General features: G+C 33.1%; 1 protein-coding gene and 1 long non-coding RNA gene across 5 annotated transcripts in view; one reads left to right on the forward strand and one right to left on the reverse strand.

Moving 5' to 3' along the window:
* LOC123671092 (ETS-like protein pointed) overlaps positions 1–18547 on the reverse strand; it is a 315036-nt gene that overhangs the window by 54047 nt on the left and 242442 nt on the right. For all 4 annotated transcript variants that reach the window (XM_045604771.1, XM_045604770.1, XM_045604773.1 and 1 more), the window contains 3 exons: positions 16208–16324; positions 4015–4215; positions 1527–1724 (listed from right to left, as the gene is read on the reverse strand). In XM_045604771.1, coding sequence (XP_045460727.1) covers positions 1527–1724; positions 4015–4215; positions 16208–16324 — 516 coding nt within the window. The remainder of the gene's footprint in view (positions 1–1526; positions 1725–4014; positions 4216–16207; positions 16325–18547) is intronic.
* On the forward strand, positions 8100–10922 carry LOC123671095. Its single transcript, XR_006746053.1, has 3 exons — positions 8100–8181; positions 8856–8934; positions 10706–10922. It is a non-coding gene; the product is annotated as an uncharacterized LOC123671095 (long non-coding RNA).

Raw genomic sequence — 18547 nt, forward strand, 5'->3', positions numbered from 1 at the left:
TACAAAAGAATTTCAGCAATAAATCGGCTTGAAACTTACTGATTGAAAAAGCTTGGGATATTCAATAAGGGTTATCAGTTATCATCGGAAATCTGATTTGAATTCGATCACTATAATTTCGCCACAATGCCTGTAATTTTCCAATTTCGATCTGACACTGGTATAAAACGAAAGGGTTCAACTCACCGATGATGAATGCTTCCTCAAATTCAATTCTGTCCGGCTAATCGTTCGTACTTCGTACACAAGATAACTTTCGAACGCAAGGACCTAAAAACTTGAAATTTTGGAATAGGGTCAGATCCCGATTGCTCTCGTTCATTCAGCTTAGGATACAAATATTCGACTTAGTGAACTTGGTAACACCAATTTTCCAAGGATAACAGTGATGATATTTTTTCTTAAACTTCATATGGAACATTTTCGAGTAAAATTAATTTTTCTACTCGACGGTAGCTATAAGGCCCCCTAGCGGTAGAGGTATGAACTTCAAAATAATTTCCAGTGTGTTCCCTTGTTCACTTTAGTGGTAAATTTTTTTACCGCAAGTCTCTACGATGAGTGGATCCTGAGATATAGCCGCTTACCTCGCTTATTTGCCCACCCTGTACATTAACCTCGTTCCGTTTCAAAATACTACATAACTCAGAATTCAGAAAATCTAGATCGAACAATTTTGAACAGCCCATTTGTACCCCTTTCGCTTAAAGATAGCGAATTTCAATTTAGTGACTGAGGGAATCTCTGGACGGCGAACAGACGAATTTTTTCATTCGACTTTTGGGTTCTACACATCACAAAATCTAGTTTGGGAATTTCAGGAGGTTGAAATTTATTTTACTTTTACGATTCCGAAGGATCATTACTGGAAATAATTATCTAAAAATGGAGATATTTTAGATATCTGGATATTATAAGTACATTTTTACCAGTAGTTCGTTTGTGGAATGACCATGGAGATTTTCGACAAATAGATAGAAGGATGTGAATAGCTTTTGCAAAAAATCTGATAGAACCATAAAATATACCTAGTTGATAACTTATATTACAAAATATTCAATCATTATTCATTCATGTCATATTACACTAGGCCTTCTTCGTGCTTATTTCTGAGCCGGCCGGTCGGTGCTTGAAATGCGCATGCGCATTTTGACGCCTTAAGTCAGGCTTGAAGTTCAACCGAACTTTTTTCCCTGAAATGTGAAATCGCAAGTCAACCAACACAATTTTTTTCAGTTTGATGTGCCATCATTGAAAGTAGAAAGCCATTGTTATAGGAAACGCTTATCATTTTTCACATAAAATTTTGTTGCTTGAAAAAATGTAAATTAATCTGCAAAAAAATTAAGTTTTGCTGCCCCGAAATTAGCCTGGAACAAGATTCAAAAATAATAGTAGAATAATTCTAGATATCTGTGAGAAATTAACCCAAAATGGAAATAAAAACGGGAGTCAAAATAGATACGAAAAAGGCATACAGGGTTCATGCTAGGCATGATTTGGTATCACATTCTCGAGCTACTCACCTTCGTGGAGGAAGTTGTTGTTTGATAAGTTTGCGTTGGTATGGCTATTCGATACAGGTGTCACCACAGGTTTCCGGTCCTCCCCAGACACAAGGGCGGCTTGACTATAATCGATGTAAGCGTTCAGTTCCGGAACACACATGGCGTCATAAATATTCGACGATACGTTACCCGAAAGAGCTCTTTCTTTTTCCACATCTGAAAAAAAATATGTGTATCTTTGAATTGAAAAATTCATTTTATTGTTTGATGTTTTGAATAGAATTATGACACTTTTCTATAGAAATATGTATATCTCATAACGTTCAAGGCGCCTTTTGATTACTCGTTAAGTTATTAATGGAACCCAGTGTTCGTCACTATACTATACTAATAAGTAATAGTATTTAAAAGATATGAAGATTAGTAGTTATTGTAGGTTGAATTGATATTATTTCCTTGAATCGTAATGAATGTTTCACTCATCGCAATTATTCCGATCATTAATTCAAACTTACGAGTAACAGATGTATTCCATATTCCACTAAAATTATCTGTGCAGGATTTTGACTAAATTGTCATTTACTTTTGGCAAGTTGACTGGCGGAAGTCCCCATCATGGTTAGATTACGTTGTCGGATTGTGATTTTCAAATCCACAATTTTACTATATCGTTATGAATGTATATTATATTGAATGAAATATATTTATTGGAGTGATTCTCAGTTGAATATGCAAATTTGAATATTTGAAATACGATATTTTCCCTAATTCTCGAAGTTATAGTATGCAGAATATTTATTATTTTCTGTATCTACCTGCTGAAATCCGAGGTTTGGCAACTATTGCTCTCCTATATTGTTCACGTCGTTGAGCGCGCAGTTTGTTTTCTGAATTTCTGATATATTTAGGTATTCATATCAATATATTTTGAGTTAATATGAAACTTTGATTCACAAGGGGCAAAAGAAGTCCGTTCTTCGTGGAGAAACTCGCGAATCGAGTGAAATTTCTGCGCGCTTCATGTCAAATTTGATAGTTCATGTTGGGGACAAAATTTGCTTACTCTGAGATAGCCGTTAAAATCTCCTTGTGTTAACCGCAAGGAAGTGCCATTTATACTTGCTAGCAAGCAAATTTTAGAAGTAGACGGAACACGATTGGTGAAACCAAGAATCCCTAGGAGACTAACACCCAGTTGCAGGAACGTTCATTAAAATCTAATTCCGCATTAAAATTTTATTCCTTAAATACCAGGAGCTTATTAGCTATCTGCACAGTTTAATGGTCGATTAGAATTTAAGTGCGGCATTAAATCTTAATGAACGTTCCTGCAACTGGGTGTAAGCCACCAAACTACTAAACGAATTTTGTATCGAGCCGAGGGTTTTTTAGGTGTATGCATATATGATTATGATTTTAATAAATTACTATGAAGTAGTATAAAATAAAGCTTTTTTATTACAATTTGTGCTCAAGTAAATCCAAGGCTATCGATTTTTATAAATTTTCCAAGACAAATGCCTCATTTTGTCACTGATACGTATATAGCATAGGCCTAAGAACATCACAATATTTGAAGTGAAATAATTGAAAAATTGAGTGCTTTTGAATTAGTAATATTTGATGCATAAAACCTTTATTTGAAAAATTACATCAGTCTATTAAATATCCAAAAATTCATGGAAGTGTTAATATTAATATCAATAGAAACACCAAAATTTCTCGTCATTTTAGTTGAAGTGCGTTAGTACTTTCCACTAGTAAACTATCCTTATACAAATGATGTTTTAAACTCTCACTCGCTGTGTCATTTTCATTATTTGCCAAAAAAGTCTACAATTGTATATTGCACTAGTAATTGGCGTTCACTGGTTCAAATTTTAAACTACTGGCATACAGATATATTAACCGAGTTTCACAGCCAGTGAACAAAAGATACGCTATGGGTGTCTCCATTATTATTAAGTCTATGTATGTTTTTGCGAGAACCTTCAGCGTAACGAGGCTCCCACGAAGGCGGGAATGTCTAAAAACCAGCTTCGTTTCCCATGGAAGGAAGTTCTTCACCCTCCATGTCCTTCTCAAGAACATTGAGCTTTTATTCGAAGATGAAAAAAAACTGGATTAAATAGATGTCGAGATATGAATTCAAGAAGTGCTCCGCAGATTTTGGTGTTACTCACATTATCTAAAATAAATGAATTCGAATGTCTTCAATCTTTTCGCACAAGCCAAGAATATTTTATCATTAAGAATATTTACATTTCATGAGTTTGAATTGATGAGCGGATAAGCTCCTTTTTTTAATATTACGAGAATTCGTGGTTCAAGTCACTCGTGAGAACACAAACGATAAAAATTTCAATATTATTGAAAAATGAAAACACACCCATACAGAATAAAAGTGGTATTGTATACCATTGACTTTGAGTGATATCAAGGGTTGAAACTATGGTGTGTTGATTCAATATCCAACTAGGTATATTGGTATCGATTCATCACTAACCTTTCTGGAGTAATTCCAAATGCTCCCACAGAATATCGCCTACGAATGAAGGTGCCCTTGCAGCAAAAGCATCTTTTCCCATCGTACAGATATCTTTACCCTTCATTCTGAACTGATTGAGGGCGATACCTTCCAATGAAAATTCTTTGGTTGCCCACTGAAGCCAATGTGCCACATGGCTTTCCGTCCACTGTTGCGGATCTGAAATGAAAAAATATTATTGAGCATTGAAAAGTTAACTGGGAATAAAAAGGAATTCATAAAGTTTCACGACGAAGTTGAACCATCTCGCTGACAGGCCGTGAGCGTTACAAATAAACAATTTTCAGGAAAATTTTGACATACGCAATAAATATTGCTGCTACTACCGATTGTCCACAAAAGCACAGCCTGAGTACTCTAGAAACAGGGTGTGAGTATCTTCTATATATCATTTCTTTACAAACCTCACATCTGTCATTTATTCGGTGGATGTTGTTTATGGAGATCAATAGCTAAGACATTGTTAGAAAAAATACTCTTCCAATAGTTCCGTATATTGAGAAAAACTGAAATTCGTATCTATTGCTTTATAACGGTTGTCCCAAGTTATCGTATACAGGCAATATCTCGCTCATTTGGCAAGGTAATAAAAAAATTGCTTTGAATAACATCAAAGAACCTTCCCAATGATGTATAAAAAAGGTTCCTACATTTGGCAGCCTTGTGGTAGCTACCCCTCACATTTTATTTTGAAATGGCACCCCCTGTATATTGTCAGTGAAAATTGTGTGTCATTCTATTTGAAATACAACGATAGTATATACTTGGTTTTTTCAGTAATAACAACAAAAACATTGATATTTTGTAACTTCTTTTACGTTATTCAATTATAATTAGAATAATGAAATGCCTCCACCCATGTTTGTACAAACTTCACATATGAGAAGTAGATGAATTGTTAGTAGATTTTATTTTAAAAAACCGATGTTTTTTCAAGAAAAAAAACTTTAACCAACCAAAATATCTATTATGCAATTCAAAAAACGAAGAAATATTTAAAGCGAATTTTTGTTATAAAAATATCGGTTTTTTGAAACAATATTTACTAACAATTCATCTACTTCTCATATGTGAAGTTTGTACAAACGTGGGTGGAGGTATTTCATTTTTATGAGGATAATAAAATAACTTAAAAGAAGTCACAAAAAAATTAATGTTTTTGTTGTTATCACTGAAAAAAAACCAAGTATGTGCTATCGTTGTATGCCAAATAGAATGACACGCAATTACCACTGAAAATATATAGGGGGTGTCATTTGAAAATAAGAAGAGAGGGGTAGCTACTGAAGGGCTGTCAAATGTAAGAACCTTTTTTATACATCATTGGGAAGGTACTCTGATGTTATTTAAAGCAATTTTTTTATTTTTTATTATCTTGGAATAAGTGAGATATCGCTTGTATACGATAACTTGGGACATCCGGTATACTTTTGTATACTCGTAACATATATTGTGAATTGGATAGTAACCTATAATATTTTCAAATTTATAATCTAAAATTGACTTTTGTATCTGAATGACTAATGCCCAATATTTTAATTTCATGGAAGAGTGAGCTCCACATACAATTGCTCTCAGCCAGTAATACAGCACATTAGCTAATTTATAATTCTCTTATTCCCTTAAAACTAATTGATTCATCGAGGTTCTTTCTCATCGTCTCAATACTCCATACTCAGAGCAAGACGTATGATTATAATAATTTCAGTACACCAAGTGGAAGGAGTGGACTACTGGTTTTACTCTGGAAGGAGTTGAAATGCTTGACGCAGTAAACAGAATAAAGTGGAGCTTAGCCATCATTGAAAACTTTGCATCAAGTCAGATCTGTAGTTGTAACATTTAGTAAGGAATAGCCTGTCCTTTATGATTGTTTTATAATTTGTGTTTACGTCGTGCACAACTTCTGGAGGAGCTAATTGGAAAGCGAGTATGTTATTTGAAGGAGATATGAATCTGGTAACGATCGCCTAGCACAAATTACTTCGAAGTATTCATAGCATTTGTCTTGCATACTCTCAGATGAACACGGGGATAATTCAGTGTCACTTGCGCCCAAATGATTGGAACAGAGTCTGTTTTTCGGTGTTTTATATCGAATACCTGTTTATATTTATAAAGACAATATAAAAATGTTGCAATGCGGAAAGAATTTTGGATAATAAACATATATGCGAAGAAAAGAGAGATAAGTCCCCAAAGTAATAATATAATCTAACAAAAATTAAGAAACATACTCTTTTGCAGAAAATAGTGTATTCTAAAACAAGTTGCAGAATGGGCTCTTTTTCCAACACGAATGCGAAATTTGAAAACGAGCGACGAAGGAGCGAGTTTTCAAACGCATGAGTGTTGGAATTGCCTTCTGCAACGAGTATTAGATGATATTTTCTCTATTTCAGTTGAGTTCTGTGGAATATTGTTGAAATTCCACGAGAAGTTCAGATTATAAATTCTAGTGACTTTTGTATCTTGGCAGTTGGTGTGACCGTTACGAAAATTGACAGATTACGGAATTTGAATATGAATCGTACGTTTCGAATTTTGAAATAATTTACAATTACGCATTAAATTCGTGAATTATGTGTGACGAAATCGATTTAACATCACCAGAATTAAGAGAAATTGCGAATAATGTTGCAAATAATTTCATAATATCCAAATTATATTATATTGACAATTATTGACGTTTGTTGAAATTTGATAGGTATTCGATATAGACAACTACCAAACAAAAAATATAACTGAAAACAATGCTGTAATGAGTTCATTTCAACACTGTTTTTAGTACTGTAATGATCTCATGATACTGAAATAGGGAAAAAATATTATCCAATAAATTCAAGTCTTTGTATTTCAGAATTATTTAATTTATGAGAATTAAGCTATATTTCGTTCTCTCTAAAATTTCGATTTACTCTCATAATTTTCTTGGATCAAGACGATATTGAAAATACACTCATCTATTTGACATTTTTTTGCATATGTCTCAATCAATTTGATAGGCAAAAAAAGTTGATATTGTCAGCAAGTAATCACTAATGGTGGCTATTTTTTCTTGGCAATATTTTCATTCTAATTGTATTTACAAAACAGAAATATTGTCCATCTTTTCTCTAACATGAAATTGAGTTATGGAAATTTAATAAGACGAAATTAGATATATTGGTAATTTGTTAAATACCACATCGGTCTTGACTTCAATGTCATTTACCCACTTCCCTTTTCGTCTTTGAGTTTATACTAGTACAGAAAGTCAACAATGTCACACGCTTCATGCCACAGGTGATCTTTTGGGCGGCTTTGGTCAAACGAAACACGTGACCGCGGGTGGGAAGGGGTTTGAACACTGGGTTTGATAATAAGGGATTCTGTCTTATATTATTGTCTCTAACCTTTTTCTAATTCATTTATAATTATTGACTTATTTATACTTTTTTTGTTCTAAGGTACGTAATAGTCTTCAAGGGCATCTTTAGTATTGAAGTTTGGAATTTTGATATGATCTCGAAGGGGCATTGCAGAACAAACGCTATGGTGGTGTTCGACTAAGGGTAAGTATAGTCCGTATATATGCTGGGTTGCTTTGGTTAGTAAGTTGGCGGTCCGTATATGTATATCAAATTCCTCGAAAAGCGGTGACTAATTCTTCAAACTTCGGTGAGTTATCTGTCACCAGGGCAACCGTACTTTTATTCTGATGAAGTCCGGTAACTCCTCCCAGTCGTCTTGTCATTTTAATTTTCAGATTATTGTTTAGGAACATGTTTCATAGCATCCGATGCTCAAAACTGAAAACCGCTAGAAACCGTTCTGAAATTCTCGGCGTAGTGTAGGTATATCAATTTTATCATAGCCACTATGATGCCATCATCTCGAGGATTAGCAGATGCCATTTTTTGCAGAATATCGGCGAGTTCATTTCCGGGTACTCCCACTTGAACTTGGACCAAAACAAAGATAATTTCCCTTCCGGAGTTTTCGATAACCAATGTCGCGAATTCTTTAAATTCTTTCTTCTTTTTAAATTAGTTCTGGAGTGTTAGGGGTGTTCACTCAGTCGGTGGCGATCAAGTTTCTCGTGTTCGTGCATATAAGGCAGTGTAGACTTGCCTGCCAGATAGCGTATGTATTAGCTGTGTATATACACTAAATCGTTCATCGAGATGTGTACATCTCCATGGAGGCACTTACTCCAATTTTTTAGAGCTGTCGGTGTTGGTGCTGTTAATAATCTGAGAATAATATGGAATAGTTCCCCATCCTAAAAGAATATGGGTGTTTATTTGAGGACATTATCTCTTTCATCAATTTCAGAGAGAAAAAATATTTTTTTCTCAAACTTCGATCTGTCATAACTTTTGAACGGTTACCGCGAATCAATTGAAATTTTTAGGGAATATTGTCTTCAAGTACGTTTAAGAACCAAAATATTCACAATAATACGATTAATTTCTCATTAAATTCAGTATGAAAAGCTTAAGTAAGTGTTCCCCCTACACATCATACACCAATTTCATAATTAAAAACAAATTAAAATTATACACACACAAAGTAAGAATTTCGAAAATTGGAGATAAATCAAAATATAGTCCAATATACAGAGCCAAATACTCAATATTTCAAGATTTCTACATGAACAATTGCTTAATGCTTCATAAAATATAATAATGAAAAAGATTTCATATACGATGATTTAATTAATGATTTTGCGAATTTGAATGTAATGCTTTTATAATTTAACTTAAATTGTAATAATAACAAATAATCGAAAAAGGAAATTTATTGTATTGTTTCAGAACTATGTAAATATGTGAAAAAAATATTTATCAACCTACGCCGAATGTATTTTTTCAGGGTGAGCTTTATTTATATTGTGTAAGTATTGTGTAGTTTACTTTAAAAGTTGTACATGATTGAGATATTCTTTGCTCAAAATAATTTGTTTTGATCATTCTTTGTTATGAAAACAATCAAGGATTTGACTAGGTATCTTAGTTCTCAATAATACTAACCATCCGGGATAAGTTGATGGAACGAGAATGATGAAGCCAAAATCATAAAGTTAGAATTTTATTGATCGAAAATATAAGTGATAATTGTGAAGATATCAAAATAAATTCAGAGGTTGCAAATCTGTTAATACGCCATAGATCATCATCATTTATGAAACTGTTAACCAAAATTGGCAAGATTCTAGAGAAAATTGTTTTCAGCTGCCACTGATCATTGGAGCTGATATTATCATCGGAGATTTGACTGTTATCTTTTGGCAGTCTACTGACCTTCCAACTCTCGATCGACACATAAGTACGTTGCGTCCACATTGGGAAGGCGTGTCGTTCAATCAGTGTCAATTGACACGCCCCACTTACGATTATCATTATGTGGACGCATTTGATTTTGGGAGGAATCGAACGTAACGAAACACGAGTTGTACGATTCCAGCCGTCCTAATGTGAAGTCAGCTCAAGATCGAGCACATAAATAGACCCCTCCAAGCAGCGTTACGGACATGTTCGAAATCGTACGACGAATAATCAGTTGCATTGTGTCAATATGCATCTGAATATATTGTGTCGTCCGATTTCGAACTGGGCAATGCTTGATCGAACAGCACCGTCGGAATCAAAGAAAATTAACACTTTCATGACGTATTCAACAAAAGTCTTATCGTTGATCCTTCAGAAAAAGTTCTAGGTTTCAATCTTCCAAGGAAAATTTGGTGTATTTTAAATCGACTTAGGACTGGTCATGGTCGTTGTAATAGTAGGTACGCTCTTCACATGGCATTCAATTGATAGCTCACTATATGAGTGTGGCGTAGAAGAAACCATTGACCACTTGGTGACTACTTGTCCAATTTATAAATTTCATGTTGGTTTCCAAGCTATCCATTCAGTTTCAGATTCTTTTTTTAGCATGGGTCGCTAAGTTCAAATCAATATAATGGAAACTAATATTTAGTACTCGTTTCTGGTTCTTTTTTTTTGTTTTAGGATCCAATTGGCAATTCTAGAGTCGTCAACCGTTGGTGGAAAGAGAGGATGGAGAAAATTTTGTTCTGGTTGAAGAGAAAGCTCTTCAATATAAATCATGTCAGCTTATTCTGTAAACCAGTCACTACACCGATACGGGGAGACAGAGTTTTTGCTGAGGTTCTTATCCGTTCTCTTGTATCATACTTTGAAATGTATGATGTCCCGTTTACATTTCCTCTGCTAATACTCAAATTACATCTATACATGCATTGTCGTTTGAAGTTGATAATTTTTGTATTGCTCTATCTCAAAACAAAAAAATATTTATATATGGCCAGATATGTCTCTTCATTTTCTAGATAGACCCTTGATAAGGCAGCTACGACAGAAGTTAATGTTTATGAATATGTGTGTAGTGTGGTTTAGAATCTTTGCTAGCAGAATCTACCTTAGTCCATTCGCTGAAGCACATAATTTGCACTTGCGGCACTATTCCCTCAAGTCATCCTTAAAATTGGTCCAGAAGAAACGTTCTCTGACCATTCCCAATGTCTTCTTGATGCTAAATGTGCACAAGATGTCAAATAATGTAACTTTTTCAGTAATTTTTGGACTATCAATTGATATCCCGTTTTCGTACCATCGTTACTCTCTAGAAATATTTTCAGAAGATCGTCAACTAACACCAACTGCATCTTTTCCTATGCCCTGGTGCAATGTTTACAATCTAAAGGCCATGGTCTTCTGGGCATTGCGTCAGCATTTGCATGGATTTTCCCCGCACGATGTTCAACTGTAAACATCCAGAAACCGTTGGTGTTGGTGTTGAATCCAGAAACCTTGGCGGCCACCGAATATTTCAATTATCTGAAGTTCACAGATTATTTCGGATAGGCACTATATATGAATATTTGAAAAAAAAACTGTAATTTTCGATAATTGTTCTCCAGATACATAGAATTTTTGACAGGAGGGAAATATTCGCTGTAATTTTCGATAATTGTTCTCCAGATACATAGAATTTTTGACAGGAGGGAAATATTCGCTGTAATTTTCGATAATTGTTCTCCATATACATAGAATTTTTGACAGGAGGGAAATATTCGTTTGAATTCCACTTATTAGATAAAATTAAGTTCGAAAATAGTTCCAACCTTCACAAACTGTGAATTTTAGCAAAAAATACAAAAGACCTTATTTGTTAAGAATGGATTAGTCTATCCAAAATTAATTTTCTTATGGTGGAATATGAATATAGATAAAATTAGATCGAAACAAATGTGAGAGGTGGCTATTTCTATCCCTTGGAATGATAGAGGAACATCACCAGAAATTTTTTGAATGCCTACTCGCCCTCATAAAATGCCAGTTAATTTCGTTTTTGTGATTTTTTTGGGTTTTAAAGAGAAAATTGAAAGCAACTTTTCACTTCCCATCTTAAGGGGGCTGTAACTAAGCAAGGAAGGCCTGCAAATCAAAGGATATATGAAAGACCCACTCTATTTCTCGACAAGGAATCACTCCTTGAATTTTTCGCAAATATTCATATACATAATATCATGTTATATATTTTTGAAATGTAGCGATTTTATTCGTTACAGAAATTGTTATGGTTTACATTTTAGAAAACACAAGTTTGTATTATAACATCTAATGGCAATAAAAAATAAGTCATAACACCAATGGATTTTACTGATAAAATGGCTGTAGGATGTTTTTGTTCTGTTCATTTCACGCCATTTTCCAATTTTCTTTTATAGTTTGAAAAAAGTTGAAATTGTGAGATTGCGATTTTCACCAGAATAATTCTTTCAAAAATCGATCCCGAAAATGTGCCATTCATTGAAATCGCCGATTAATAGCATCCACACGTACTGTACCGTTTGCGAAAAAGCGCGATAATCTACGACTAGAAAACTTATCGTAGTTGAAGGTGGAAAACCGGCTATAACATGTTTAAAGAGTCCGAAATTCTCCAAATCTTAAGAACAATCCAGGTTTCAACTCGAGTTTTAAAACTTTCGACATCAGGTATATCATTTTACTTTGGACAAATTCTCAGAAAACCGTAAACGATGGTCCATTGGCTGTACGGGGACATAAAATATGGACATGGTGAAACGAGAAGGGGTTGTAGAAATAAGAGGAAATGTCATGAATTATGTTTGCATGACCATCTACACAAGATCATTTAAAAAATCATTACCCTTTTTGCACAAATGAAACAAAGGCTTGTAGATAAAGCACTAGATTGCTACAAGCCAGGAGAGTGGGGGACCGAACAAAAAGTAGAACACTATGTGTACCGGAAACGAACAGATAGGAGCGGGCCAGCGAAAGTTTCCATTCCTATTGAAAATTGTTAGCGCAGAACGATGCAGCATCCGTTGAATAATTTTCAATAATGACGTGTTGTATTTCATGATCGATACGGGATAAGTAGCCTGTTTTTGTGAATTCCGTTTGCTTGTCCAAAATCCACAACACTAAACTTAATTTTTATATTCAGCTTTAAATAAAGCTGGCACACTTATATTCTGTTGAAAACACCATTGCGATAAATATTTATAGAATAAAAATAATTTTTTTACAAAACTTTTTCGAAAACATCCAATAGTTTCCGTTTCGAACGGTGCAAAGCTGTGATCTTATAGGTAATCTACCAAATCATGGAAGAAGGACTTTCCGCATTCAAATTTGTGTATTCTATTACGAATAAAATTAATCTTTTCATTGAAGTGAACGAATTTTCAAAACATTTATTCTGGGCATTTTTGTCATAAACTCAACAACCCATGAAAATTCCGTGGTTATTCCTTTTAGCATGTTATCATTTCTTAGACTCTTCTTGCAAGAAGGGTCCAAGAATTGTACATGTACCTACATTAGGGCTGCCATACGTCCCGGTACGCCATGTCCCGGTTTGGATCATCAAGTCCCCGTGTCCCGGTCAGTAGTTTGACCGTTTTGTGATTCATATTTCCTTATATAGGGTAGGTGAGACAAAATTTGTTTTTATGGAATCTCAACGGATTTCAGTAATCATAAAGCTGAAATACTGTTTCCGTTGCTCAAACATTATTTTTCTGAAACTGAAGGATTGAAAATAAAATTATTACAATTGGACACATGGCCAAATGAATTGTCTTATACAATCACTTTATTTTGTATTGAATCTTTAGAGGAACTTAATATTGCTATAAGAAATATTTTCGCTGTCAGTGCGAATAACTCAAATCCTAGGTACTTACTTCGAAGTAAAATAAAGGCGAGTTTTTTTTATTAGAAGAAATTTTTTCCAAAGACATCATAATTATCGGTTGTCCAGCGCACATACTGCACAAAACTTCTTCCACTTCCGCCGATATGATGTCAATTTCTGTGCAGTCTATTGGTATTAAAATTTTCAAATATTTTTCGATATTATCTAAAAGGGTCGAATGATGAAAGGTTTCCATGAGTACGCAGAAACAACTTACAGTATGAAATGACAAACGTAGAATTTTACATTTATGTGACAAAAAAAATTAATTGGAAAGGCCAAAACTTTGAAATATATAAATGGGCTAAAAAAAATGGCACCGAGGATCAAGCCTAAAAAAAGGGTACCATACCTATTTGTTTATTGTTGCGACTTCATGTTGTTTTTATTGCGAGTTGATATTATTTCTGTTCTTTATACATTTTTTCCGTGGATATGTCTGAATAAATCTTATTTTTGAGGAATGTGTTATAATTCAACTACTAAGTGCAAAAAACTCAATAATCCTATAGAAACTATAAAATATAATATAGGATTATTAATAAATGAATACCTCTCAGATGAGGTTTTAATTTTTGTGTGGTATTTTAACCTATTTTTGTGCCACTTGTCCCGGTCGATGTTCCAACATTTATGGCAGCCCTAACCTACATGTACTTGGCTACATCCGGTTAACCATCCAAATTTCGAAAATCAATTGTCATTAAATGCCTTATTTGATATTTCAGTGGTATTACAACATTTGAGTACGTTTCAAAACATGACACGAAATAGCGTTTCAGAATGATACACATCTGCCCAAAAGCAACAGTTGTGGACGTTAGTATCCCCCTCCTTATAAGCAAGTGTAATAAATGCCAAAATTACTATACTCCGTATAATATCAGCGATATTAGGTAGGAGCGTCCATGTTTATTATGAATAGGTTTTTCTGTATTCGCTATTTCACTTGTTTTTGACCGGTAAAAAGTGAGCGTTACAGTACTTCTTAGGAAACTGTCAATTTTTCTCGACTTCGAATCACTAACCGAATTTTTCTTTTTTTTTTCTTCATATTAGAGCAAATGTACATATTTGTGTACAAAGACCAATTGTGAACATTCAAGTTGCAAAATTATTTGTTTTATGTCTCATAACTTTTTTGAAACAGTGTATTTTCAGGAAGTTCCATTGATAAAACATACCGATATATATTCGACCTTTATAAAATGGATTGAGAGTTACCTATGTAATGTTTGGATTTTCTATACAGTATGTATATTGGGAATAATGAGCATTAAAATTCAATTTTGGTTATTCTATATACAGTTATAAGGTCTCCAACGTGGCATGAATCAATGAGTGCTAAAAAACACGCGATGCCAAGTCAGTACTTTTTTCGATGGAATGACATAACTATAGTTTTATTGTGGCCTATGAAAATAAAACCATGAGAATATCTCATCAATAATGCTACTCGTATTTTCAACCATGATCTAAGTTCAATTGAAATTTGCAACAAAACTGAACTTCCAATTAAAAATCATTCTTATTCGACATACAGCTATTAGTTTCAAATGTTTCAATGAAATGATATCGAGGATTTTTATTTCTTGCAAAACCTTCACTTCATATTTATCAATCAGTTCACAGTAAATCCTTTCAATGAAACATCGATAATAAATATTTGAATCGTTTAGTCGATATCAAACAGAAATAAAACAACATCAGTATTACACATTGAAATTTTAACAAACACAAAAAACTAACTAAACTGTGTAAATCTGAAAATAATAATTGTCTCAACTAAAAGAACTGATGAATACACAAAGGAGAACGGGCGGTCCCTTTGAACTTTTGTGCTCAATATAGTCAAACATGCTGTGGAAAGATTTGTTTGATTTTAAATGTAAGTGTTAACGTGCGAGACCGATTGCCGATATGGAAATAACGAAGTAAGGTGTCCTATAGCACGCCCGTCGGCCCGTCGGAGTGTTGTGCAAACGCCTACAAATATTTAATTTGCCAGACAAGCACTAGAACGTGAATGCAGGCACGGAGTAACTGAAATTTACTTTTTCAAAATTCTTTTAAATTTTAACATCTAATTTCAGCTTTCGTATAAATAACATCGTTCATCATTGAAGTTGACAACTAGAGTCATAAGAATCTAGGATGCATTGTACGCTTCGATATAAGAGAAGTTGAACCTATAAATATGATGAAAACTTGTGTTGCGAGGAGACACAACACACAACCATATGAAACGAAACAAAGACATACATACCTTAATTTAGTAGAGTTATATATTTGAGGAACAAGAAGTATCAATCAAATTATGAGAAAAATATCATATTCTGCTTGAGTGAACTTGATCATAAACAATATTCAAAATGTATTATTTGTAAGCTATTCCTTAATAGTAGGACTTAAAGCTAACTCAAATGACATGCTGATAAATAGGAAAACTATATCAAAGCTGGCGAGGACATTTTCAGGTAAATGAAGGTTAGAAAGTTGACAAAAGGGACTTCTCAATACTATCTGTTTTCAGATGTGGCCAAGTATCTGAAGTATCTCAGAAAGAGAACCTGATATCTTTGAAGTTGGAGTGTGAATGGAAGAGCGAATAGGGTTATGGACCTTCGGTAATCATCAAAATTTAGCAGAGATGGAGAAGTAATAATATAAGGACTTAACCTTGGAGTTCAGTGATGTGAACACCAGCAACCAACTACGATTGAATCGAAGAATGTTTTATATTTCGTTGTTAACCAAACAAGTTCTTCTGATTCGTAACGAACTTTTTGGAAAAAAAAAACTTATCACTCTAATTAATAAAATGTTATTTTCAATTTGTGGTTCTTTAAAAAAAATATTAAATGTTCATTTTTCATAGTTCTGTATTTAATTAAATTATAAATCTTACCTTTGGTGATATTTAATCTTAACTGCTCCTTTTCCCACGACGCGAAAGACGCTTTGAGCGCCTCCGTCATGGTCTTGTTAGTACCAGGCGTCAGTGGTGGTACCTGCGTCGGTAAATCTGAAAAGAAAGTCCTACAATATTAATTTGTCATGTTTCAACAGGTTGAACATTTTATCATTTATTTATTCTTTCAGAATTATGTATTAGTGTTCAAGATCCAAAATAGTATATTTTACGAGTATGAAACGGCAGGTATTTTCTGATCACGTTTTCAAAGGAATAGCAGGGAATTCCTGCAGTTCCTTCAGTTTTACACTACACATTTTTTCTACTGTTACTGTTGCATAAAATGGGATTAGTAATAGTTTTCTTTGTTTTTGGAATAAAATTATTATTGTATGAACAAAATCTATGATAATAAAATTATCATTGTATTAGCAATTATAATTTTATTATCATATATATTTTTTTTTATTTCCATCACCTTGTTACCGTGCACAATAAGAATTTTGTAATTGTAATTAAATAACTTTTGTCATTGGAGCATAATGAAAATGTATATGAATTAGAATGAAACAACGAACTGTGTTCCAAAATTACCATTGAACACATAATAAAAGTTTTCATTAACAGTTGTAGAAATAAATCATTTGTACCTATATTATTCAGTTGTAATAAAAAAAAATTGAAAAATTCCGATATAAACTTGAATTATTTGAAAGTTTTTTTGTTTTATTTCTTCTGGAAATATAGTCTTCATTCAGAGACAACTAGTCATGTAAATATCACAAATTGAAAAAAAAATTCCAATTGATTGAAAGAACACGATGGGAAAATTTATCCACTTGTTTTAGATTGATCTCGAAAATAGAAATGAAAACAGCAAACGTGTCAAGATATTTTGAGTTGAAGCAGTTAATAATAAACCTTGATGTAATACTTAATATGTTCTATTTTTTGTAGAGTATGTTAAAAATAATTGATCAAACCACCAATTTTGAACTTGTATTTTGAATAGTAATTTAACTGAGATTGCTCTCTAATGCTCTCTTCGCATAAAGAATAATTGAGTTGCTATCCCCTAGCTCGAGAATCCACTTCATAATTAAAAGAAATGAATTTCATCTTAGGGATTGAAAAAATCAGAACATACAACATATTGGAATTAAAAAAAGGTAATTTGGTAGAAACCAATTTTCTTTGAAATCTACAGTGCATTAATGATCATATATGTAGATCAATTCTCAAACGAAATAATTTCAATGAATCAAGATAACAATTGAGATAATTATATTTTTGAATTATTTTGTTTGAAATATCACACAGTTCGTTATAGTACAGGTTACATCCAATATTATGAGACAATTGTTACTCTAAACATGTTCGGATAGTCAATTCATCATGGACTCGACATTGGGACTGCGGTATCGACAATATTATACATTCCAATGTATAATGCGACATGTCTGTTGATTAGCTCTGTTCACTTTAGCAACAATGTCCAATGCGCAGATTAGCATTCGGGTGGTGTTGCGGTCCAGCAAATTGAGAGGTAGTCACGAGTCGCAAGAGACGGATTGACGTTTATCCAGAAGACGTTAGACGTATTTCAGCGTATTTATTCAATTATCGAATATTGTTCTGTTTTTACAGAAATAAAACTTAATAAAAAAAAGAAGAATACATGAAGTAACTAAATAGATTGAAAATAGAAATGGAGATTGAGTAAATATAACAAATAATACGGTTTGGCGCATTATTAAAATATCATTTTTCAGAATGAGGAATATTATTATCCAATAAGACATAAGGTACATACTTTCTGAGAATGGAGATTGACACATGACTTTGCCTAAAAATTTTTTCATAGGTTATTCAAAAGTGAGTACCAAATTTAAAAAACTGAAAAAGATTATTATATTGAATGGAGGAAAATGAGTAAAAAATCAGATAAAATATAAATGATTAGGTATGGGTCTGTAAACATTAGATTATACTTTTCGGATAGGAAATTCATGAATACATGATGTCAAGATTTTTTCTGAAGGAAATCCTCAAATCTGAAAGTTGAAAAGGAAAGTGTTAAAAACAAAAATTTTAAAAATAAATTTTGTCAGGTAACGCCTCCATCAAAAAGTCGAAATTAGTCCTTTTTTTATTAATAAATAAATAATTAATAAGTCCATTATGCAGCTTTATTTTCTATTTTGTACTATGTTTTCACTAGAACTTTTATTCAGTAAGTTATTTGAAAAAGGCCCATTTTCAAAGCCGCTAGAGACTTCAGGAAATTGATTATGAACAATAATTGAATTCTCATTTACAATATATACTCTGGAA

Source organism: Harmonia axyridis, chromosome 1 (genome assembly GCF_914767665.1).
Source record: "Harmonia axyridis chromosome 1, icHarAxyr1.1, whole genome shotgun sequence".
NCBI classification, from domain to species: domain Eukaryota; kingdom Metazoa; phylum Arthropoda; class Insecta; order Coleoptera; family Coccinellidae; genus Harmonia; species Harmonia axyridis.